This window comes from Antennarius striatus, chromosome 22 (assembly GCF_040054535.1).
Source record: "Antennarius striatus isolate MH-2024 chromosome 22, ASM4005453v1, whole genome shotgun sequence".
In the NCBI taxonomy this organism is placed as follows: domain Eukaryota; kingdom Metazoa; phylum Chordata; class Actinopteri; order Lophiiformes; family Antennariidae; genus Antennarius; species Antennarius striatus.
This window is the reverse complement of record NC_090797.1, coordinates 5,318,243-5,342,054: the sequence shown is the minus strand read 5'-3', so window position 1 is coordinate 5,342,054 and position 23,812 is coordinate 5,318,243. Positions and strand designations below refer to the sequence as shown.

General features: G+C 39.5%; 2 protein-coding genes across 6 annotated transcripts in view; both read right to left on the bottom strand.

The window, feature by feature from the left end:
• Nucleotides 1-12,375, bottom strand: part of iqsec3a (IQ motif and Sec7 domain ArfGEF 3a) — a 74,482-nt gene extending 62,107 nt beyond the window's left edge. For all 5 annotated transcript variants that reach the window (XM_068306747.1, XM_068306749.1, XM_068306751.1 and 2 more), the window contains exon 1: nt 11,663-12,375. In XM_068306747.1, the coding sequence (XP_068162848.1) occupies nt 11,663-12,288 (626 nt within the window). In that variant the 5' untranslated portion in view covers nt 12,289-12,375. The remainder of the gene's footprint in view (nt 1-11,662) is intronic.
• Nucleotides 12,376-20,307: 7,932 nt separating this feature from the next.
• Nucleotides 20,308-23,027, bottom strand: tnni1d (troponin I, skeletal, slow d). The gene is made up of 7 exons (XM_068306842.1): nt 22,958-23,027; nt 22,232-22,272; nt 21,735-21,776; nt 21,373-21,504; nt 21,204-21,293; nt 20,765-20,947; nt 20,308-20,689 (listed from the first exon to the last, which is right to left on the bottom strand). Exons 2-7 carry the CDS (start codon nt 22,250-22,252, stop codon nt 20,588-20,590), a joined length of 570 nt encoding a protein of 189 aa, XP_068162943.1. The 5' UTR covers nt 22,253-22,272; nt 22,958-23,027; the 3' UTR covers nt 20,308-20,587.
• Nucleotides 23,028-23,812: the final 785 nt, after the last annotated feature.

The following is a 23,812-nucleotide window of genomic DNA, read 5'->3' as shown; positions in this document are numbered from 1 at the left end:
TTAGAAGAACCAAGGCTAATATTCCCAGTAGCGGCCACCCGTCCTTCCTGTAACAACCCAGCGTTTGGCTGTTTATCTCCTGCCCCGTCGTCAATCTGCTCTTATGTCTGTCTGTTCTCCATCCTGTCTGTCCACTAACAGAGAACAGAGAAAACAAGGAGACCTGCACATCCTCTTCTACACTTTGTTCAAGAACTTGAGCGTATCCTGACCCCCAAGAGCACCCCACTCTGTTTGGTCGAACCATCCTTGTTCTCCGTGTCGTAATGGTTCATCACAAGACGCTCAAGGTCTTTTTGAAAAGCCAAAGTTAGAGACAGAAGACAAGGCAAGAGAGGTTGGGGGTATTTGGCAGAAACAATAGCAGACACTACAGGGAGGGTATGACAGCAAATTAATTCCTATTGTTAATGCCTCCTCTAATTGTATTCGCTTTAATGACCATGACACCACTGTGGACGTTTGTAATAGGTCGAGAACACAAGCGGTCTCCAAGGGTAAAACGATTACTGTGAGCATTGGAAGAGGCAGAGCTGCTTGCTCATGCAGATAAAGGGTGTGTATTCTGCAGGACAAGGTAGGCAAGTATCCAGGGTAATAAAATCAGTTGTGTTGAATTAATACTGCTGTGATTTTATTTACAACAAAACACAGACAAACACAAACCTAATACAATATGTGAATCACATTCGCGTTGTTGCCACCCCGGCAAAATTTATTCTTCCAGATAGGAGAGACCCTTCCCTTGGTATAAACATACAATCTCTATAACGCAGTCTATTTTTTTTTTTTTCAATTCAACGGGTTTCAATTAAACGGATCCACAAAGTCATTGTTGCACCTCAGTGCAGTAGGGGAACTCACAAGAATTCTGCCGAAGGATCCTGACTTCTTGGAACCTTATTGGTGGCGTATTGAAAAGGTTACATCTAAGGACCCTAGGGAAGTAGCAGATGCTCATATCCAGCCAGACTGTGTCATAGAAAAGTGTAGTTATACCTTAATTATTGATTTCACCTTATTTGTGAGAATCAAAGTATTGGAGAAAATGAACTCCTATCTTTCAGAGCGTGTTCCTTCACAATCATCCTAACCATCTGCTTTTTTTCCCCTGCTTTGATCTCCAGCTTCTCACAATTTTCTCTCCATCTCATCATCCCTCTCTTCAGTTTTACTATCACCTCCATCTTTCCGCTCTGAAGCAGCTTGCAAGCATTTCATAAGAATTTTTGGGTCGGTTTCCTGGCGCTGCTATGTTGGAGAGATAGCACATTCCTCGCTGAAACGGCATAAAAGTAAACTCTCATGAATCTTGTCATGCTAGAAACAAATTGCACTGATATGAGAAGACTAATTTCTAATTAATCTCTGGATTTCTTTCCTCACACACACACACACACACACACAAACTCATTGTGACAGCAACACATCCTTTCCCATGTTTGGGATTATTCACACATTTCTACTATATCATCGAGTTCTTTTGCTCTGGAAAATTTGCAAGTCTCTAAAACCTTTCCTCTAGTTTCTCAAATATCTCTGTCAGACAGTGCGTGCTGTTTGATCAACGTGTGCACCGTAGATTAAACTGAACTCGCATGACCTGCTTTCTGATCTTCCACACCACTGACTCAGTTCCCCTCATGGTCTAAACTTGCTAATACTACCTTCAGAAAATCTATAAGCTTTTATAAGCTCTTCCACACACTGGGTCTGTTTGAGGAAGAGTGTAATCTGCGCACCAGGATTTCATTGTATTTTGTTTTAACTCGTGTCTAATGTGTTTGTCGATGTGCTCCTCCTTGTGTTGAATTCAGCTTTGCTGTGTCAATATCTCTCCGGATGATTCAACTTGGCTGAAGGCAGAAAAAAAAAGGTCTTTGCATCACTGTAGTGAAGAATGTGAAGCTCGTGATGGAGAGGGAGCTATCGGAGCCTGCAATAACGGACGGATTCGTTTTCACAGACCATCTCCTTGTCGGTGACATAAAAACGTAGCTGTAAACATGGTCGCTCATGGAAATAACTTATTCAAGCGATATTAGAAGCTGCCCTGGAAGGCAAAACATAGTAAACACAAATAAAGTTGACCTTGGAGGAAACTAACATCCAATCAGTGGTGGAAAAGTGCCTTTATAGAGGTCTGCCGCCATTATTTAATTTCCAAAGTTTGCTTGTTGTCAATTCCTGGGTATATTTGATTGTTTCTCTTTTCAATAGGCTGAACCTCAAAATGTGAAAGTATTTCCAAATGTAGGCCCATACCCTATCGGCCTCAAAACCAAAATCTGACCGCAATCAGATTTTTTTTTTTTTTAACTGGAGAAGAAAATACTGCATTTCCACAAATTGTGGCCAAAATCTTTATTTTCCTTGAACTGCATCAGGTCTTTATTGAAAATATGCTTGTATTGGACACAAGCTGGCTGCACATATTGTCCTGGTCTTGCTGCAGAGCAAAAAATAAGTAAACCAGAACAACAAATTTTTGAAAATAGCACGTTTGAAGCTGTTTACTTTATTCTACTAAAGAAATTGTAATTTGTTTGTTCCGAACAAATTATTGTTTGGAACAAACAATAATTTGCTTTTATTTTGGCCACTGGAATATTTGAGAAGATATCTTGTGTTACCCTTAAAGCAGGCATTATGACAAACGTTTGTGTTCGAAGGTTTAAAATACAGACATCTGCCACCGGTTTACTCAGATGCCACGTCTTCATATTTTTACAATTTTTTTGTCATCCTTCATGATGGAAAACATGAAAACAAAAACTTTTTGCAGAGGTTTTGCAGTTGCTCATTTCCCAATGACAGAAGTCATCATTAGTGTTTATTAAATTTCCTTTTTATCGGCAAAAACAGACAATAACCATTTATCATGACGGATGTGATAATAAACCCGAAAATGAAGACTAGCTTTCATTAAATAGGCCTTATGTTCATAACGTGTGTGTGTGTGTGTGTGTGTGTGTGTGTGTGTGTGTGTGTGTGTGTGTGTGTGTGTGTGTGTGTGTGTGTGTGTGTGTGTGTGTGTGTGTGTGTGTGTGTGTGTGTGTGTGTGTGTGTGGTTTGAGTGTGATATGTATGACAGAAAGAGAGGAAGAGAAATCTTTAATCTCGATGTTCAGCTGCTGTAATAATATGAGCACTGATTATGTAATACTATAATAATAACATCTTAATACCATAACATTGTTGACATCAACATTATATGCAGTAGTCCTACAATTTGGATGACAAGTGGGAGGGTTCGCCGACCCAGCTGCCTAAGCCCATTTGAGATAAGCAGGATAGGCCGACTATTGGACGACCCCACACAAGATATTTTCCTCTGATCAGCAGCTGGTGTCTACACTATTGAGCAGCTTTATCAGCTCATATTGAGCATTACTCTACACACTATATTGCTGCAGGGCCATCTGCTGCAGACTCGGCAGTGGGTCAAATTTCATAGATATTTTTCATGCTTCGCGCTGAGGCTTGACAGCTACCAAACTGACGTGGATATCATATATGAGCCAGGGCCTGAGCTGATGAGGAAAATCCCATCAACCGGCTGAGCATCGGCATCCATTCAGGCGATCCGTCACTTAATCCCATTGAAGGATTGCTGCAGGACCTTAACAATTATTACCAAAAATAATTTAATATGGAAGATCTAATATTAAACAAGAGAAACTGAAGGAAAGTAAACATTCGTTGGCTTTAGAGGTAGAATTCCTATTCAATATTGTAAATAATTAATCTGGTGAATCTACATTAAAATGTTATCAGTGTATAATAATATCAAAGCATTATTGTATTTCTGTTATCTAAGTATTTTGTCCTGCTTTAACAATATACCTGGACTAGTTTTCTCATTTTTAGCAGCTACCATAGTTGATGGTTAGACAAATAAATCCTACAAAATTGGACCTGTTAAAGAGACATACCACATATATATGAACAAGAGTAATCAGATCTAAGAATGTAGGTTCACAAAAAAAAAAAGGTACCCAATAAAAAATAAGTACCCAACTGGATTTATGTCTTGTTTTTTCTCCTGCACTGTACAATTAATCAGGGTTGAGCTTTAGCTGAGGCTTTGTGTAACATGTTGGCAAGACCATGAAAGTCAATTGGACATGCCGTGCCAGCTCTGATCAGCCCCTGAATGCGTCACAGCCTCAGGTGAGTGGCTTTGAACATTACTCTGGGTTGTAAAGATAACCATACCTGACATTTCCTGAGGCAAGTATGTGCCATTCCATGGGTGTGTTTGAGTGTAGAGTACAATGCAACAGCAGACATGGATATTAGGTCGGGCAGAGAGCAATGGAAAAAAGGAAGCTCAGTGATATTCAGAAAGAAATTATACATATCAAACCCCAAAGCATTACATAAAATGTGAAATGCAAATAAATTAAAATCTGGACTGAATGAAACCTTGCGATTCAATCGCTGAAGCTGCGCAAACAGAAAATGTGTGGGTTTGATTAAAAATAAATATGTGGCATCCAAATAAAACACATCAGCTAAGATATCTTTCCCTGTTCTTTCGGGATTGACTTTCTCCTTTGGATACTTCTAGTTTGTTTTTAACAGAATTATCAAGAGGGATCCTCTCTTCCATTAATTTTTTTTTTTTACTTCATTTACTTAGCGCACAGTATTACTGTTTGTGGGTGTACTGCAGCTACTTGCTAACCACCAAGCTCCTCCTGAGAGTCATATTTTCCATCTCCTCCATCCACCCCCTCGACATTTTGTTGACAATATTGTTCCATAAATTCAATAGAATTCAGGAAGTCAGTCTGTGAGAGTTTGGGTGGGTGACACATAGTTGTGAGTCATCATTATGATGGTGAAATTGGCAGATATGATTCTTATTAATAGGGTAGTTTCAAGATAAGTATACAGTACATACTAACAAATTACGTTGCATTCACCAAACCACTTGGCAATATATGTCATGTCATAGAAATACATTCCAATATTAATGGTTAATATCAGGTGTGTCTCCATTATTAGTCATTTCTTAATAGACATCTGTTAAAATAAATCTTTATTCATAGGCGTACTTTGCACGATTTGTTAAAGCAGACATTTTTCTTAATGTCAATATTTTGTCTTGTTCTGGAAACAAACCATCTGGTCTGTAATTTTGATTGAACGAAACTTTAATTACTTAAAATTACTAAATCAGGAAATATAGATATGTTCCTCAGAATGTTCACAAAATGTAATTTCACTAATCGTTCCATCCACAACGGAGATGCATTCAGAAGCACACAGAATGCATCCTGCAAAAACTTTTTTTTTTTTTTGATTGTCTGTTGACGGATTTTCTATGTTAAACTCTGAGGAGGTTAAATCTCTACGACAGATGGATAAACATTTTCCATAAATGCACATTATTCCTTCTTTCAAAGATCCCTTTTCCCAGTGCTAAACGTGTCATTAGCTCACCAGCCAATAAGAATTTAGAGAATTATTTCACCTTGACATCTCTGACTGTTTTAGTACAAACACTGGGGTAGCGCAATTTTGAATTAAGCATCATTCTGTATATCTGTGCAAGTGTTAGCCTGTGATTAACACCACATATATTAGCAGCTGCTAAATACCATTAAAGGAGTGTGATTGCAAAGGTGTATTATCAAGTGTCGCACATCTTTATACGTCTATTTTTTTTCCCACAATTAAAATCTGTGCTACACTTTTCTTTTTGCTCTCCCCTTTTTTAAGGTTTAGAAAGACAAAAGATTTAAAGCAATTGCTACTGGCTAGAGATAATTCACAAAATTAGGAAGTAGGCTCGAGAAAAATCACAAAAGAGACATAAAAAATTATGTTTGCAGAGATCAAAATAAGGTTTCATGAGGCCTCGAATCAAAAGGAAAAGATTTGACTTTTATTTGGAGGTTGAAATCAATTTTGTTTGCAAAGTCCTGAATGGTTTTCCTGCGGGTCCAGTCACATCTCACAGAAGACATATTCAGGCTGTTCCGATTCTGCATGATTACAAAGATAATGAGTAGAGCAAATGTATTTATTCAATGTGTACTCAATAATCTCAGATCAATGTGATATTTCCAGGAACAAACAGAAGTGCCTAGCACCCACAGCCTAAGCAGGCTACATTTACACCACAGAAATGAAAAGCTAAAACGATCCAATATTACAGAATCTGTTCTCTTCTCCTTCACACACCCAGACACAACCTTTAACACACACACAGGAACACACACGGCTGGGTTACAACAACTGGGACTGTCTTTGAACAACGTGTGCATGAAGACAGCTAATATTCTACCAAGGAGTCAGGAATCACCCGGCAGCTACGTCCTCTGAGAAATGAAGCAATTTAAAAGCACTACACACCAAATGTGATATTCATGATTTGGATTCCAGCAGTAGCCGAGGCAAGCAACCCTGTCATAACCGAGCAGACGTGATACCCATTCAGACTGAGGGGAGGGTAAGTGAAGTAAAGAGCAGAGAGGATATTCCAACTCTCAAGTAATAGCGATAGAAAGGGAAAAGCTGAAAAGAGGATGAAGAGAAAGAGCAAAGGAGGTGTGGTGTGGACTAATATTTCCATTTGAACATCATATACAAATCTACTTTACCTTAATCCCTGCCGCGCTTGTAACTGACGGACAAACATGCAGGGAACCAATCGTTCTACTTTTCTTTTAGCCTGCAGACACAGGAAATTTTTTCATTAAAGGGTAAATTCCCTCAAATAAAAGTATTTCCATTAACCACTAGAGTACTGAGCTCTGCAGGTAATTTTGCAAACATTATGTGTTCTGAAAAGTGCAGCCTCAGTGATATAAACTAATTTGCTTCACTTAAATAAAAAAAGAAAGAAATCTTGTGCCTTTTATTGTCTGTCAGTTTATTTTCAGTGATTTGGTTCAGCTTTTTGCTGAAATAATCCTAATTTTTAGCGTGTGTGAAAATTATGTAGCATCAGCAGCTAAAGAGCCAATGATTTAGATATAGTATTGAAAGAGATGAAAAAAAATATAGTGTTGCATTGAACACTTATCTGATTTACACAATAAATGTGCAGTAACATCGCTTTAGAGGAGCGTTGCTCCCACCAAGAAAAAATTTTATCATTTAAGAAAATGCCGTCATACACTGAGATTAACTTTAAAATAAGGATATCATACCTGCAGATCAAGAAGGGGTTAGCATAGCTGGTGGAGCTCGTGCAGGCGATGCTCCAGCTTCATTGATCTTAGAGCATCAGAACAAGGAGAGGCTGCAGCATCCAGCCGGCACTCCGCAGGAATATTCTGTAATTTATGTAGGCTCTGTGTGTGAGCATGTGTGTGTGCATGTGTGTCAGCATGTGCTGTATTCCCAATCTCTATGTTATATCTATAAACCAATTTATTTCTGTAAGAGAAGGACACGGGCAGGAGATAGTGTATGAGATGGCACACGTTCTGTGCTACAAGGCTGGGAGGAGGAAAATGAGGGCATGGTGGGGCCAGAGGACCATCGCAGCCAATGCGGAAAACACTGCTGCCATGTGGCATGTAAGAGTGTGTGTGTGTGCATTTGTGAGTGTTTTGTGTGATAGACCAGCACAGAAACACCAGGAGATATATAAGAAACCTGGGACTTCCTCCTCAGGTAGCAAGTTCAATGCTATCAGAAATGCATGCCTCTTTATGCATGCGATCACCTTTCTTACCTTTATACACCATCCACCCTTTGCACACACTCTCTTTTCAACACACACACTTGGCAGCCCCCAAGCACACACACACACACACACACACACAAAGAGCCAAAGGACACAGTGGGCTGAATGCCTCCAGCCCAGCCAGGAAATGGAGATGGGTTAAGTGGTGGAGAGCCTGGTGGTAAGAGGATGGGAGTGAATACCGAATCCAGGCTGCGGAAACCATTGTTGCACAAGCTGATGATTACAAGAAAGGAGGGCAATGCAATGTGAGCAGCAAGGGAAATGGATAAAGGACGGGATGGTGGAGAGGAATAAATGTAAAAATTCACGTTGGGTCTGGTGGAAACAGAGAAGAAGCAAGGACAATGAAGGGGAGAGAAGGAATAATGAGATGGGGTGGACAAAGGTATCGTTTGCATGCAGGGAATGAGGAGTTGAAGAGCAGGGAACAAATAAGAATATGAATAACGGAAGGTGAGAGTGGGCGGTGTAGTTTACAGAGAAACGAAAAGGAGTTGAAAGGATCGCAGAAGTCTTCACATCACACCGACCTCTTACGAATCCTCCTCAGTAGCGCAATGGCAGCAGATATAAAAAGTCTGAGCTCATACCAGAGCCAAACAGAAGGATGGAAACAACTTTAGAAAACGCTTGCCTTCTTGAAATTCTGCCACCGGAGGAGACAAGGAATGTTGATGTGATTTAGAGTTTTACAAATTGATTTTCTGGCTCATTTCAATCAGCAGAAAACACAGATGAGCTCAAGAAATGTAGTGGTAAAGTTGGATAACCAGTGCATACCGACCTTGTAGAGTTTAACTGGGTGCTTCTTCAGATATTAACACCAGTAGCATGTCCATTATTATGTCCAGTCTTATGACACCTTGCAAAAGAAACTGACTCTATAAATTTCCTTTCTCTGAACCAGCTTCTGCAAGAGTTAACAGCATGCTTTACCTGGACGGGGAACGCAACTGCCTTTCACTACGGATGGGTGCAAGACTTTAAGAGTTAGCCCCAGAAAGAAAGCAGCAGCAAATTTAGCTACAGTGTGATTAAATCTACTACCATATGTGAAATTATGTCCAATCTAAAAATCTCTACTGGTACTGTCCACAAGTTTCACATAAGATGGAAAAATAGCTAGCCTTGATCTGTCTACAGGTAAAAAAAAAATCCACCTCGTCACCTTTAAATCACACATTTTCAACCCATTATAAATTGTGTAACTGTTTACCTGTAAATAAGTAACTGCTATGACTACTAAATATGCATGTAGAGCTAGCTATGAGGTTAGCCTATCTTTATCTTTAAGAATGGGAACAGCTAGCCTTAATCTGTGCACAGTTAACAAAATCCCCTCCACCACCTCTAAAGCAGAAGTTATACCTGAACGTGTCACTGCATCCTTTAGAGAGTAGCAGGACACGGTTTGAGGAACAGGAGCAGCCAGTGTGTTGTCATGACTGCCTTGAAGTAACATGGATAAATACACAGATATAAACACACAATTCCATATTAGTCAGTTTGTGACATGTTCCTGTCATCCACCCATTAATAAAAATGCACCAGTTCCCCTGAGGAACTGACAGCACAAGGATGCACGGCCATGTCTGACGAGAATCAATGTCACCAGTGGAGACGATGCTCCTTTGCGTCTCCTTTTTTTCTGAAGCAGAGCTTTGACATTAAGAAGAAGCATAGTAGGGTTGTTTTTTTTATCTCAACGAAAAGACAAAAGAATATAAATGACTGAATCAGCCCAACAATTATTTTGACTCTTTTGTTTATGTGTTTGTGTGTTGGTCTATGTCAAGGTTTTTGGGTTGTTGGTTTTTTTTTTGAGTATTCATGCTAATGTGCTCCATTCCTGACATGCACTTTTTAGGAATTATATCTTAATGGCATGATAACTAAATCTGGATTTACAGAAACAATGCAAAATCAGCCGAGTGGAACAGATGGGGTCGTTGCGGCACATTGTGTGTTTGCGTAACTGCATGCATGCGTGTGCAGCTCTGGCCAAGGCTTTTCATGTGACCTTGATAGTGGCGAGCAAATAACAGCAAATTGGGCCAGTGCTGGAGCATGTAGGACACATGGTGAGTAAAATGTAGTTTTTATTGTTTCATAACACGAAGTCAAAAGTGATTTAATTTGGGGTTGTCACAGATCAAAACCGCTGAGTGGATGCTTCTCTGCAGCCGCTCCTGGAGGCTTGTCAGCAAAGACAAATGCAGCAAAACGCAAGAATAACCCAGAGAAAGGCTCAGTGTTTCCTGCAAGACTGCTGCAGTATTTTAGAAAGATTTGTTTTCCAGCAAGACGGTGACACAGGATGCACTGTGCAAAAAAGAAAAGGTGGAATTGAAAGATCTGACTTTACTTTGACATTGAAGGGTCTCTGTCTGTTGATCATTTTCAACAAAATCTTTTAAATCTAATTTAATTCAGCACTGTGAGGAATACTTGTTGCACGCTTGTAAACATGCATACAGACTCCCATTAGAGATGTAGGAAAAGTTGCGGGTAACTGAGACCCTCACAAACCCTATCAAACGTTTCCAGTATCTATTATTAGTGTACCAATTCCATTTTAAATAATGATGACGAAAGGTGTGACAAACGTCTGTACAGTCTGAGCTCATGACTTTCAATAGTTTGTTGTGAGGAAAAGAAACAATCAAAAATGAGATTGAGCAGGTAAAAATGACCTTTTTTTCCCTTCTGAATATGACATAAATTGTAGATAAATACTCAACTTATCATTTCTCCTCTAAATTCCTTTTTAGGGACGGCACATTGAAACAAAAAATAATTTCATCTTCAAGGAAGTAGATCCAAAAATAATTCATTTTAATCACCTAAAGTCAATCCTGTCATTTTTTCCCCCTGCAGAGGTTTGCTCACGGTAAATTTTCAGAGTGTGTCTTCATGCACAACTGAATCTCGCTGGTAGGTGTTAATTATTTGCATTAATGTTCAAGTGCTGTCATTTGTTTCAAAGCCAGTGATGTGCCTTTGGGAGTTTGGTGCGTTGCCTGTTTAAAAATGAATGCTTAGAATGTCACGACACTCTGCAAAAGTGAAATCGCTCCCTCAGCCGAGTACATAAGGGACATAAAGCTCAGTGTGGCGACGCAAAGGGCACAAAACGGCTGCAGCCTCACCGGAAAGGGTAAGACCAACATTTTGAGGGTACCATTTAACTTCTGCCTCTATGAGTAGTGACAATCTGGCTCGGTGTGGGATCAAGGCACCAACCACAATTAAAATGCGAGCCTGGGTCTCTGAAATCAATAACCATTAAGCGTGTGATTGATTAAACAGGGCAACAACCAAGTGAATCATGCAGAAATACAGGAGGAGCTTGAATTGCCTGTCAGAAGATTAAGCCTCAGTTTGTCAGAGGGGATGTGAACTTAATCAAAGGCAAGTCGTGTACAATAATGCGCACGGCTTGTACAGTGTATGTAATATGAATGTACAACATTTTTCTTAAAACTTACCTTATTTATTACATTTTTTATTACATTGTGTATTTGTGAGTTTCTTCAATAGATTCCCTTTAGGAAATGTTTCAGAATAAAAGCTGAAAGTCAGCCGCTGCTATGTCATCACATCTGATGGTCACGTTCTTTTCTTGGCTGAACACATTTACTATATTTAGCCAGGGATTTTTATTTTTTTTTGCCATAGCTCAATGTGAAAACATCCATCTTATCGGGGTCACTCTTAGTGTTTTATGTGCATTTTATGACATGTGAGATGAGGCCAGTGACAGCTCTCTGATTAATATTACTTATTGGTGACACTGTGCAGTTTTCACCAAATGAACGCACCTTTATGTAGATGATACCATTAATATTAATAAAAAATAATCCCGTTTTATCAGGTAAATCTCATTTGAAGAGTTCTTATTATATCCTGCAAATCTCACCATCATTATTGAGACTGTTTTGTGTTACTTACTCCGCTTTTCTGGCCAATCCGACCGAGCGGCAGAGCGCGGTGGGAGTCTGCGGAACCAGGGACTTGCAGCAGGCGCTCCTCTTGCTCTCCTCGGCGGAGTCGGGGCTGGCTTGGCTCCCTTTGGGCGACTGCGGCGAGGTGGGGACCAACTGCAGCTGTTGCGGGTGGTGGGAGGACGGTGCTGTCGGGGTCTGGTGTTGCTGAGGCTGGGCCGATAGACACGGAACCTGGTGGTGGTGCTGCTCCTGCAGCGGCGGTGGTGGATGCTGCTGCTGCTGCTGCTGATGCTGATGCTGCGGCTTCGCCTGCTGGCCGAGGTGCGCCGCGGCTTTGTTGCTCGCCGGGTGCTGATGGAGGTGTGCAGGCGCCTGGGGACTGGCGCTGCGGTGTGTCGGGTGGTGGTGGTGGTGGTGGTGATGCTGCTGCTGCTGCTGAGGAGGCTGATGGACGTACTGATGAGGATCCCGCAACTGTCGGTTCTCTCCGATCAGGTCCTCCACCTTTCGCTCGAGTTCGTCGATGCGTTGGCGCTGCGTCTGGATCAGACTTTGTTGGTTCTGGACGATCGTGGTGAGCTCCTTCAAGTAAAGAACGGCTTTCATTGGATTATCCAGCAGGCTCTCCATTACTGAACGTAGCTGTGGCTGTGCTGCCTTCCTCTGCTGCTGCTTCTAGCGCTGCCCACCGCTGATGAGGCCTCGGAACTGTGCGTAACCGGGATGCTCGACCGGGCGTCTGCCGCCTATAGGCTCATCGTTTGGGGTTGGGTCTCTCTCTCTCTCTCTCTCTCAGTCCCTCTCTCTCTCTCTCCCTCTGTCCTTCTCTCTCCTCCTCTCTCCCTCCCTCTTCCTCTCTCTCTCTCTCCCTCTCTCTCGATTGTTCTTGAGGATCCCAGGAATGGTGCTGATGCAAGCGGGGATCAGCATCAGCAGAGTGCGGGGGCGGAGCTGCTGTGATCCTGTGATGTCAACACGCACTGTTACAGACTGAAACTAGTTTGTGCGTCTCACATTTCAAACCACGAGTTCTGGATGTCATAACGCAACGTTTGTCACTTCCTCTGTAAATTATGTTTAGCTTTTCGTGTTTTCTGGTGTGTGTGTGTGTTTTGTTTTTGTTTTGATTGTTTTCTTATGACATCTCACATGAATTTCAAGGGCCTATGAAAAGCGAGAAGTTTTTCATCAAATAGATGGAATAGAAAATCAGATCCTAAATGGTTGATGCATGATTCCAAGGAATGTGTTTATCACTTCAGTGCAACAACGACTGATAATGTTGTCAGGGTGACGCAAAGTCTGGATGTGTTTTTGTAGCATCCGTTTCATAATTCTGCACATGTTGTCAAATTGATTTAGATATTTTTATTTTCTGCTAGTGTTTTGTCTGTTTGGAAGTGTTTTCTTAAGTTGCAGTATTTTTTGAGGTCCCACGGCAACAACAACAACACAATAACTGCATTTCTTTTCTTTTCTTTTTTTATGCCTCTACAATTTGCACCCACTTCAAAGATTTTATCACGATGAGATCAAGGCAATTTATTATTTTCTAAAATATAATGAAAATTGCCTTGGGTCTTGTAAATGTGACTTCAATACTTGAATTTAATTAATTAATTAATTAGAACTGCTTGTGGGACTTTCTTTTTTAATCATACAACAGTCTTTGTTGAATGGTAACTTTTTTATTTATGTAGCCCTACAGGGTTGGGAAAGAATGCAGTTCCTCAGTCAAGACAACATCTTAAAAGTATTTGATTTTTAACAAAGTAGTTTCATAGTTTCTTTCTTTATGAGTATGGAGAAAAAATAGACTTTGTTTTTTTTTTTCTGTAGAGAGATAGAAGAAAATTGGATCAAGCAAAGGAGGCAACTTTTCAATGTGAGCTTAGATAGCTCCGATTTTTGCTAAGAAGGTTAAAAAAAAAAAAAAGAATGAAGTCAGTGGGACAGATAGTATGCAAGCAGAGCGAGGAAAGGAAATGGGTTTTGGGTTTGCAGAGAGGAGATGATCCCTCCTAATACAAAGTGAAGTGACTTCTCGCTGAGAGAATGCTCAGCCTTTCTGGTTGCTGTAATGTGATGCTTTTTCAGATTGTATTAGTTAGTGCATTGCAAATGGTGCAGGATTTTGCACTCCTCATTAGTCTCCTGAAAAAGTGGATTTTGTTTTCATGTTTTACAAGCCTTTGTGTTTGTGCTTGATAGACTGATGTATTCTGACAAGATGATCCAAGTCGTATATTTATGATCTGGGTTTATGAAGTCTGCCTGTCTGTATGCTGCTTTAATAGCTGCATGAAGTTTTTTGTTTTTTTTAAAAAGGCTTTCCCAACGACCGTCAACATGTGGCTGGATGGATACATAAATGAGAATTGCAATGTAGTTGTAAAAATGGAAACGGTTCCGGCAGTGACTTTGGTTCAGCCATGGTTATTATGAACTCTCCTGGTCAAGTTTTAACGCACCTTCAGCATAAGTTACTTTACAGGGGACTCCAAGGCCTGACAGGGTTCAGACAGTCCATGCATTTTATTTACTAGATCTAATAGACCGAATTGACCATACTCAAGGATCACACTCAAAACTTTAGAATTTCATCACATTTCAACACCATACAGCTTTAGAGATGATATGTAAATTGCCATTTCAAATGCCTTTTCAGAATTTGACAGTTCACTTGCAGGGTTTAAACTCCATCCTCTCTCCAGATCTTCCTCCAGAACTTTAAATTTTAAAACTGTGTACTATCAGTATAGGCTTACTCCCCCGAGTACAGATGCATCTCCAGTTTATTGCTTTACTGGAAGTAGACCAGCTCTATTATCTCTCATTATTTATGGGCATTTGAAGTTCAGTCTGACACACAGAGACTGACTATCTTGTTGTGAACACCCCCCAAAAAAAATAGTTGCCTTAAAGAAATAAGGTTCTCTGACAGCAGCAAAGTCTCCTGTTTTGTTTCCAATGGCCTTGGTATGGCAGCTACATACAGTACAGCTGAAAAGTTTTTTTATATGAACTGATAGCTTCCTCATTCAGTCAGAGTCATTCAAGTCCCTGATCATCAAACTAAGCTATAAAGAACGCTGCTCCATTTCTTACTGCTTCTCATTATTATTGACTCAGAGATTTTATGCCCCAAAATGACTACTTGCTTAAGGATGTTTTATGTCTTCACTGTTCCTCCGGCACAAAAAAGTTTTAGCTGGAAAAACAAAAAACAAAAAACAGAATGAAAAGGAAAGATTTATCAAAATGAAGCTGTCAGTGTCGTCTCTTGCCTCTGAATGATGCCTCAGGAGTCGAGCAAGTTCATGGTAAAAAAAAAAACTATTGAGGGGGTGAACGTTAAAACCTCGTGTAAATGAGACAGAAATTGAATCTAATTCCAAGGACTGTGGAGCGTAAATGACATTAAGAGATGCGATAAGAGGCAACACAATATGGCAATTAATGTCAGGCGGAGATTAATTACTTTGCAATGCTACACTTTACTGCTGACATTTTGCTACCGTGCCAACAGACACTTTCATGCAAGTTAGTCATTCACACAATGAGCATAAACTTATGGGGGTTCGTTTTTAATTCAATATCAGTCAAGAAATACTTTGGCTCATCTTTTAACATGAGCAAGGCTAAGAAGCTAATGTCTCTGTGAAACTATAAACCTGCTATTTTTTGTATCCATTTATCTAAGTGCTCAACTAACTGTTAAAGATTTTATTTTTTTTATTTCATGAGTTTATTTTTTATTTCCAGACATGTTCTTACAACAGACTTCACCTTCATCACATTTGCAATATCAACAGCATCATAAAAACTAAAAAAAAAAAAAAGGGATGACGGGTGGACGCCATTTGGCTTGTAAGATTCCCGTCCCCAGAATCAACAACATCTCTCTCATTACAATACGTTATCAACCAAATTCATACATTAAATTTCACATTTGGATTATTTTGGTACATTGTTGTTTTGAACCGTCCATTCAGTCCCAATAGTCCTGTGTGTGTACACCTCTAACAAAACCAAAAGTCACTCCAAGAACTGAGAATAACCTTTAATAGTCCATTCCATGTGATGTTTCTAGACAAATTTATGGTCTTGATGCTAATTGAATTTCTTGCATTGTGTGGCTGAGATTCAGTCAGGTATAACTGTACCAAAGAAATCATTTAGTGGATGTACCTAAACTCCACGGTGGTAAAGATTGAAAATCACAGTAGATTCCTTGTAGCCTAGTTATGGACCTAAAAAGGTGATCACTAAATCAGCCCATAAGCACCTTGAAACTGTGGCAGAATAAAATGATTTCTGTCTCCATGAGATACAGAAAATCCTGCTTGTTCGTATGTTTTAAGCAAACTAACTTACTTGAATGGTGAGTGTGCATCAAATTACTAAACCAGAACAAAAACTGGTTACAAACTCCAAAAAAGTATGGAGTATGTAAAGCACATTTTCAGACCTGTGGATGAAAAGGATTGATTTTATAACTGCCATCTGGTCTATAAATGGTTTTTGGATCAAAATGAATATCTGATTTACCTTACGTATTGTACCAAGGAGGCATTCAGACCCCTCAGGTCCACTGGGACAGCTTTAGAACTGAAAGCGTTTAGTTTCTTCTCCTCAGCAGTGGAGAAATGAATTCTGAGGTTGGTGCGAACTACAAGCTCATTTAAACCCAACAACATTGTTTACCCAAGCTTCCTTATCTACTTTGATTTATCACCTTTCATTTAATCTCTACTTATTTACTCATGTTTGCAATTGATTTTATTGTCTTTCATTTGTGGTTTTACTGTATTCAAATGTCTTGTTTTTAACAATCTCTCATGCTCTTAATGGCTGTTTTTATGTGCTTAATGCCTTATTTTTTAATTCAATCTGTGCTCCTTTAATTGCCTTGTGTCCGAATGGTGCCACATAAAAAGTAAATTGTTTCGCTTCCCTGAGCATATCGGACTTTAATACTTGGGCAGTAAATGCAAATTTCAGCATCTCATAATGGTTACATTTGACAAAACATGCGTGCTATTTATTAAACTGATCATCAACCATTTAAATATATTAGCAGGCCAACATTTGTAGCTGAGCTCTACACACAGTTGCAAGACGGATCATGATCTTGTTGCAGTCTGAACCCATGTTATGAACAGTAGCATCGACGTTGCTTTACCTATAAGTAGCTAAAAATTCAGGTCAGTCCAAAGGGGCTTTGAGACCACTTATTAATTTAATCCAATAATGGTAAGAGAGCCCAAGACTGAGGCAAGAAAATAGTTTCATGAAGTACACTGCTGAGGTGAGGGTAGGTAAAACTCATTATTCTTCATCGATTTTCTGGAGTATATCTACACGAAAGGAAAGGGGAAAAACAGTAGATAAGCAGGAGTGTTAAGCTGTGACACAAGAGAGATATGGGTGAGACAAAAGCAGCTGCAACCACAGATGTCACTAATATTCACGGGTTGTTTATTGATTATTTTCTAATAAAGCAGTTATTTCACTGTCAGAGGTTTCTGAAACAAGAGAGAAACCCATTTTAAAACAGCTCCCCTAGTGTTTGGTGCAGTTTGTTGAAGCCTTTACTAACATGGTCATTATTGTCAACATTGTCCATGGTGGCAAAATCCCAATATCACTATAAATAATGAACTAAGGTAGGCTGTTCTCTCAGGAACAGAAATAAAAAGAAGACATTAAATGTACATTAAAATCAATGAATAAAATCAAACTTTTGTTAAATTAAAATTAAGATTTAATGCCTGTGACATATTTATTGCAGCTATTTTGCTGCCTTCAACCCAATTAAAACAGCAGCTATCTTCTACGACAGCTTCATGTTGACCCCTGACCAGCTTGTGAGGGTCTATAACCAATACCAATCAGCCTCGCTATGTCTCCCTATTGGCTCAGAGGAAATCAATGATGAGAAAAGAGCGAAGCCACCGGCACTTGTGTGTCCTCTTTAGCAATTGGAGGTAATGGGTGTGAAAACGTGGATGCTGCAAAGCTGGGATTAGGATGCATATTCGCAGCAGCTCATGTTTATTGACTCACCTTCTTCCTGTGTCTTTGTAGATTCCCTCTAGCATTGCTCTGCAGCCTGCGAGGAAAACAAAGGCAGACCAAAGCCCATCACAGGTTGGGTGGGATGAGGATTGACATGAACCACCACGACTGAAGCTGATGAAACAGTCATGAAACTGCTTTTGTGTGTGGGAAACTAACAGCAAATACTCAAGAGCCTCTTACTTTTGGTGCATTTAATGTGCCACCTCTTATAAGATACGACATGTTTGACCTCAGGCAAGTTTAGAAGAAATTGGGGGTTAATTTAAAGTGGTATTAATCAATATTTTCATTTTTACAATGGACCAAACAGGAAAAGAAGATATTAAATTGAGGTTAACACAACTGAGTCAAATTTAACCTTCCATTTTTCAGTTGGGTCAACTAATGTGCATTCAGCATGTGTGTTTCTTTTTGTTTAAAAAGCCTGAGATCCACTAGTCAAATTATTTTAAAAAGCTCCTTTTCTGTGTCATTACCTGCAAAAATACTTTTTGTTCCTTTTTTTCACTTTCTCCCGAAACTACAAAAAAATGAAAAAGTCTGAATTATTCAGTCCTCAATCGTGAAGTTGATTATCAAAATGACAAAACAGCTCTATCAGGTTCGAGAGTATAGAAAAAATGTTACGAGTTACAAATTCTGGGGAACCACTTTCAATTTAATTGGCTGAATGCTCGGAGTTGGAGGATGCTGATGATGCCATTATGCAAATCCTATGCAGTGCCTTCACCTTTGGTTCCAGTCATTCTTACTGGAACCAAAGGTGTAAAAAAACTGCCCATCTGACAAGCAGACGACAACTCTCCCTCTGAGCCACAGCCGCCCATGAAGCACTCAGACTCAGTAGCTAAGAGCAGCAGAATGTTCTAGTGCGGTCCCAGTGCAGAGACACGAGGCAGAGATGATCAAGGTACAGCAGAGGAGTTCGGACTGGAATGCTATGTGTCTCTGATGATCCCTCTTAAGGTGTGTATCATCGAGACACAGAGGAAGGACTGTACCAACCGGATGACCCCAAGGAAGCAATTTTCCTTCAAAACAACAAAAAGCATAAAAGACTATCAGTCTGGTCAGCGTCAGTCTACAGACTACTTCTGGCACAACCTACACTTGGCTATCTGACTGAAGGACATTACGACACAGCATGTGATTGAGTGATTACACAAAATTACATACTACAAATGCTGAACCTGTGCCTTCCAGCCTGTCTAATCACCAGGATGGTCTGTGTTATGTCAGATATGTTCCATTATTGTCAACCACACGGTCCCCGTGGCAATTAATTCATTGTTTACACCGCATGTAGAAAATTAATGACATCAATCACACTTCCTCATCGGGCCACACACATGCACTCTCCTCAAAAGTAATCTACTTTGGTGTCTTGTTTCCAGAGTTGCGCTCATTTTTCTTTTTCTTTTGGGTTATTCCATGAGTGAAATGAACTGGTGCCATAATTATTTATTGTCAGGCTCCAGTTCTTCCATCTCGCAACTTGTGGAAACGTGATTCTTTTTAGACACAGAAAAGACAAGTCAGAGGAGTTGGTTTTTGTTTAGTTTTTATTAAAAGACCTTAGTCATTTTTGCTTGAATTACAAATCATTCATTTTTAGGAGGAGATGCATTGACTGCTCTGACTCTTGGCTCCCACCTAGTGGTGCTGACTGGGAAACACACCGTTGCGACGTTTTGTCGCGTCAACAAGTTCCACAGAAGACCTCACAATCGTGACCTTTTTTTTTTTAACTTCCAACATTTACCATGGTGTGTTGACACAAAAGAACTCTGGATAACACATCTGGAATATTTGATCTACGTGAAAGCTGTCCTCAGAAGGGCCCTAAATATGGACACGGAGTGTGCGTGATCCCGGGTTGTGTTTCACTGTCGTCCTGCTAAGCCTGTGCGCAATGCCAGACAAAGACGCACAGGGGATGCCGTTTGCGCGCATCCGCGCGTCGGCGTTTTCTCCATCCGCATTTCTCACAATCACTATGTGTGCACAACAAAAGCCACGTATGAGATGAAATGTATCAGCTGTTTAAGGAAAGCATCCCACGACACACCAGCTGATGTGCGTCTAAGCATCTTGGAGCTATTGTTGGTGTTATTGTCATGTTTGAAATAACAGCGTCGAGGCTACAGCTGTCAGTCAAGACAGTGACACACAAAAGGAAGCATCCGCAGACACACAACACAATGAACAGGGGTAGAACATCCCCACAAGATGCTCCAGAGTTTCCCTGCGGATGTTTCTGCTATCAAACTCTGAAAAGAACTTCTCAAGAATTAGCTTTTCCAAACTAAAATAACTTCTCCCTTTTATTTTGTTATTTTTTTTAAAATTATTCCCAGCAGAAAAATTAGTCAACACAAAGTTAAGATCAAATTGCATCCCAGTTGTCTTTTTTTTCTTCAATCCGAATTAGATTTAGTCTTCTTTGTGTGTCTAAAAGAGCATATCACCTTTTCTTCATTCTACTTTTACCTATCAGGATTGAAAATGCTCTTGTACATTCATGTGTGCGACACAAATTATGACAGTAAAATTAAACACGACAAATTTTCTGCTTATTCAAATTCGCTTTAATTTTCAAATGACAACATTTATCAGGTACTAAGAATCAACAGCGATTCTCCAGTCATTCCTACACTTTGTCTTTAAGTGCTTTGAGTCATTGCACAGAAACTGTCACTCAAGTAACTGGATGGATCTACTGGGGTTAAACATTTTTACAATCTTGTGTTTTATGTGTGCAGTTTTCAAGTCATTCGGCCTTCAAATAGGTGTTCCAAATTTATATCTAGAGAAATTCCTCTTTCCTGCTTATTTTTCAGACTCCTCACTGGGCTCCGCCGCCTGTGTCGAACATCTTCTTGCGGCCTTCCATGCCTGACATGGCCTCCACGTTCTTACGCCAGTCTCCCACTTCACTGGTGAGCACCTGGGATTGAAAAGTTGGGTTAATAACGATAAGTGAACCACACAGACTTAAGTTTGATGTGATGAATTGCCATACCTTGTCCTGTTTGACATCCTCTTTCTTCACAGACTTGAGATTGGCCCTGAGGTCCATTGAGCCTTTGTGTTTGGAGCCGAGGAGCGCTCTCATCATCTCGTCTGCTGACACCCTCACCTTCCTCAGGGCGGGCTTTTTGAACTTACCTCCAAGGTCTTGTATCTTCAGCTTCAACTCGTGGATCTAATAAGTAGGGCAAAATATAGACAAAATTAAAAAAATTCTTCTGGGAAGTTCTGATATTTACTTGCCAAGCCAATAAAGCAGAGAAGAATATGAAAGGAGTTTTTACAAGGATATGGACAGCGGGTCATGTCGGTTGAAAAGTCAAGCAAACTTTGAAGGATTTAATAAAAGTTGTTTTCATTTTAAAATATTGACTGAGTAGGATAATAAGAAAACTGTCTGAAAAGTGCTGGAGGAGTTTACGGAGACTCACATCTTTGTTGTGTTTGTTCACTTTGGATTCACAATCATATCGTTCCTCATCCACAAGGTCAATTTTTGAATGAAGCTCTTTGCACAGATTCTGAGAGGAGAGGAGGTTTTAAAACAACGACTTCTACCAAAGAAAGAAAAAAGACTCTTCTGTGACATCTGCTCCTTACTTGGAGCTCATCAAGCGATAATCCAGACATTTGCAAAGGAGGCAGCTTCTCGCCTAGATAGCGAGTTTTCTCTTGCTGCCTCTCCTGAGTCTCCCTCTCCAAATCCTCACAGGCTCTGGTGAGGAGCAGCATCTGATTGGACGAAACAGACACCAATCAATACTATCTATCTATCTATCTATCTATCTATCTATCTATCTATCTATCTATCTATCTATCTATCTATCTATCTATCTATCTATCTATCTATCTATCTATCAAAGTAAATAGATAGGTAAATCTTTCTATAATAGTGTTATATAATAAATAAAAATTTATTTAAATGTATTCAAACAAGAAATAAAAACATAACAGCAACTCACTTTTAGGGAGAGCTTACGAGAGGCCGAAATCTTCGACTTGGGCTGTAGAAAAGAGTAATTGTCAATAATCCACAATACCATCGATTATTTCAGACAGAATTTCAATCATTTTTAACAGCAAAGTTGTTAAGGAGGCTCTTTTTTAAAAAAGAGATCATGTATAGCAAGGAAGGACAAAACTCAAGGTACAGAAAGCTCCAACATCAACATCTCTCAACTCAAATTTAACTTGAGAGATTTAAGGATGTTTTAATTGGTCTTATTTAGGTAATGACCACCATATACAATTGTAGTATATAAGAAAGGACATGTCACTTCAAGTGTAAAAAGATAAAGCTTTATTATTAGGATGGAGTCAAGGGGAAAAGCTCTCAGGGATGCTGATAAGAACTCTGTCAGATAACCACTGCCAGATTTTTGACATATGCATAAGGACAACTTGTCCCCTCTCCATACATGGAGGATTAACACACTGGAATAAAATCTAGCTGGCTCACCTTTTCCCCTTTGGGATTCATGGCTTGGATCTGGTGGACTCCTGAAATTCAAAGCAGGGACAAAAGAGGGCAATGATGCAATAAGCAATTGTAATAAAATGATCAATATAACAGTATTAAAATTCATGCATCGCATCTGTTTCATATTTATATACAGCCTTTCTGTCAATATCTGAGCTACTCGAACGTAAAGAGTGACTCCAGCTTTCTGCTAGGATTAACATTAATTTTCTTACCTCACTTCAACTAAAATCCCAAAAACAAACGCAGGAGGGAAATAGAGGTGTGTATTAGTAATAAAATAGTAACATATGTCATGTGACCACACATTAAAGTGTTCTCAACATCCTGAGATGAGATTAAGCAAGACAATTCACTTCAGCTCAGTCATATTATATTAGATTTGCTGAATCATGACAGCCGCAGGACAGAAGTAGAAAATTTGGCAAAAGTAAATCTGCATGTGCTGAACAATTGTTCTATTGTCTATTAAAAAAATGAAACTGCTTTTTTTTCTGACAGCCCAAGCATAAATAATAAATTAAAATGGAATTTTTAAAAAATGTTTTCAAGTAAAGCAAAACAAATCTTACAGGAAATTATATGAAGATTATAATTAAATACTTGATAAAATGTTGAATTTGACTGAAATCTTTAAATAATAACACACACATAAATCACTAACTAAACAAAAAAATTAAAATATAATAAACAAGTAGTTTTTACCTATGAATGAATGCCTGTAGGGTCAAACAGCGGCTGTTGTAGACAATTGCCAGCTTTTTATGACAGCAGGGTGGAGCATGGGCAGCAGATATAACGTCTGGTCCCAAGAATGTGCTGGCATGGGACCGAGTATTATATACGACCTCCCCTGATGGTCCAACAAAGCCATGAGGATGTATTAATAAATCATGAGCCTTACCTTAACTGTATTATCCTAATGTTTCTTTAGATTTATTAATTAAGCTTTAGAGCAGTTGGAAGGTGTATTTTTACTTCTGGACAGAGCAAATTGTTTCTGCCTTTCCCCTAGTCAGTATTGTCAGTGTGGGGGTCGGTGTGTTCGCTAACACTTGGTAAGAAAGTGAATAAACTGTAGGTACATAGTGCCATCAGCTAAATATAGTTGAGTCCCTTTATGAGCTCCTTTCAACTGTGGTGGCGTGATTTCAGCATCAACACAGATCAGGTTTAAGGAACACATTTACTCAGATGAAATGTCATTTGTTTTCTTTTTCTTTCAAGATATTAGTCCAATTTGTTTTTGTCCACGCTGCTTTCAAGACAGGAATGAAGTCAGAATTTCAAGTTCTTATGGCCTTTTAAATACGAGCATTCGGGAGATGAACCATGTGTGATTGGCAAAATCATAATCATGTTCCTACCAACAAATCTTGAGTGGACTTGCATGGTAATAGATATGAATTCGAATAATGTTGATTATATAGGAGGGGGATTTTCCTATTTTCCGGTCATGAAGGCATCACAAGCACAGATCTATTGAGTCACTTTGGTTGGTCTGAGGTGAAGTTGTTGGGATTAAGTGGTGTCCGAAAATAACAAGATGTTGTTCCACTT

Excerpts from the sequence above, each read along its gene's own strand:
- tnni1d (XM_068306842.1), bottom strand. The coding sequence starts at position 22,252 with ATGAATCCCAAAGGGGAAAAG. Across the intron at positions 20,948-21,203 it reads TGAACAAACACAACAAAGAT|ATCCACGAGTTGAAGCTGAA; the intron begins GTGAGTCTCCGT and ends CCTACTTATTAG. Across the intron at positions 20,690-20,764 it reads AGGATGTCAAACAGGACAAG|GTGCTCACCAGTGAAGTGGG; the intron begins GTATGGCAATTC and ends TTTCAATCCCAG.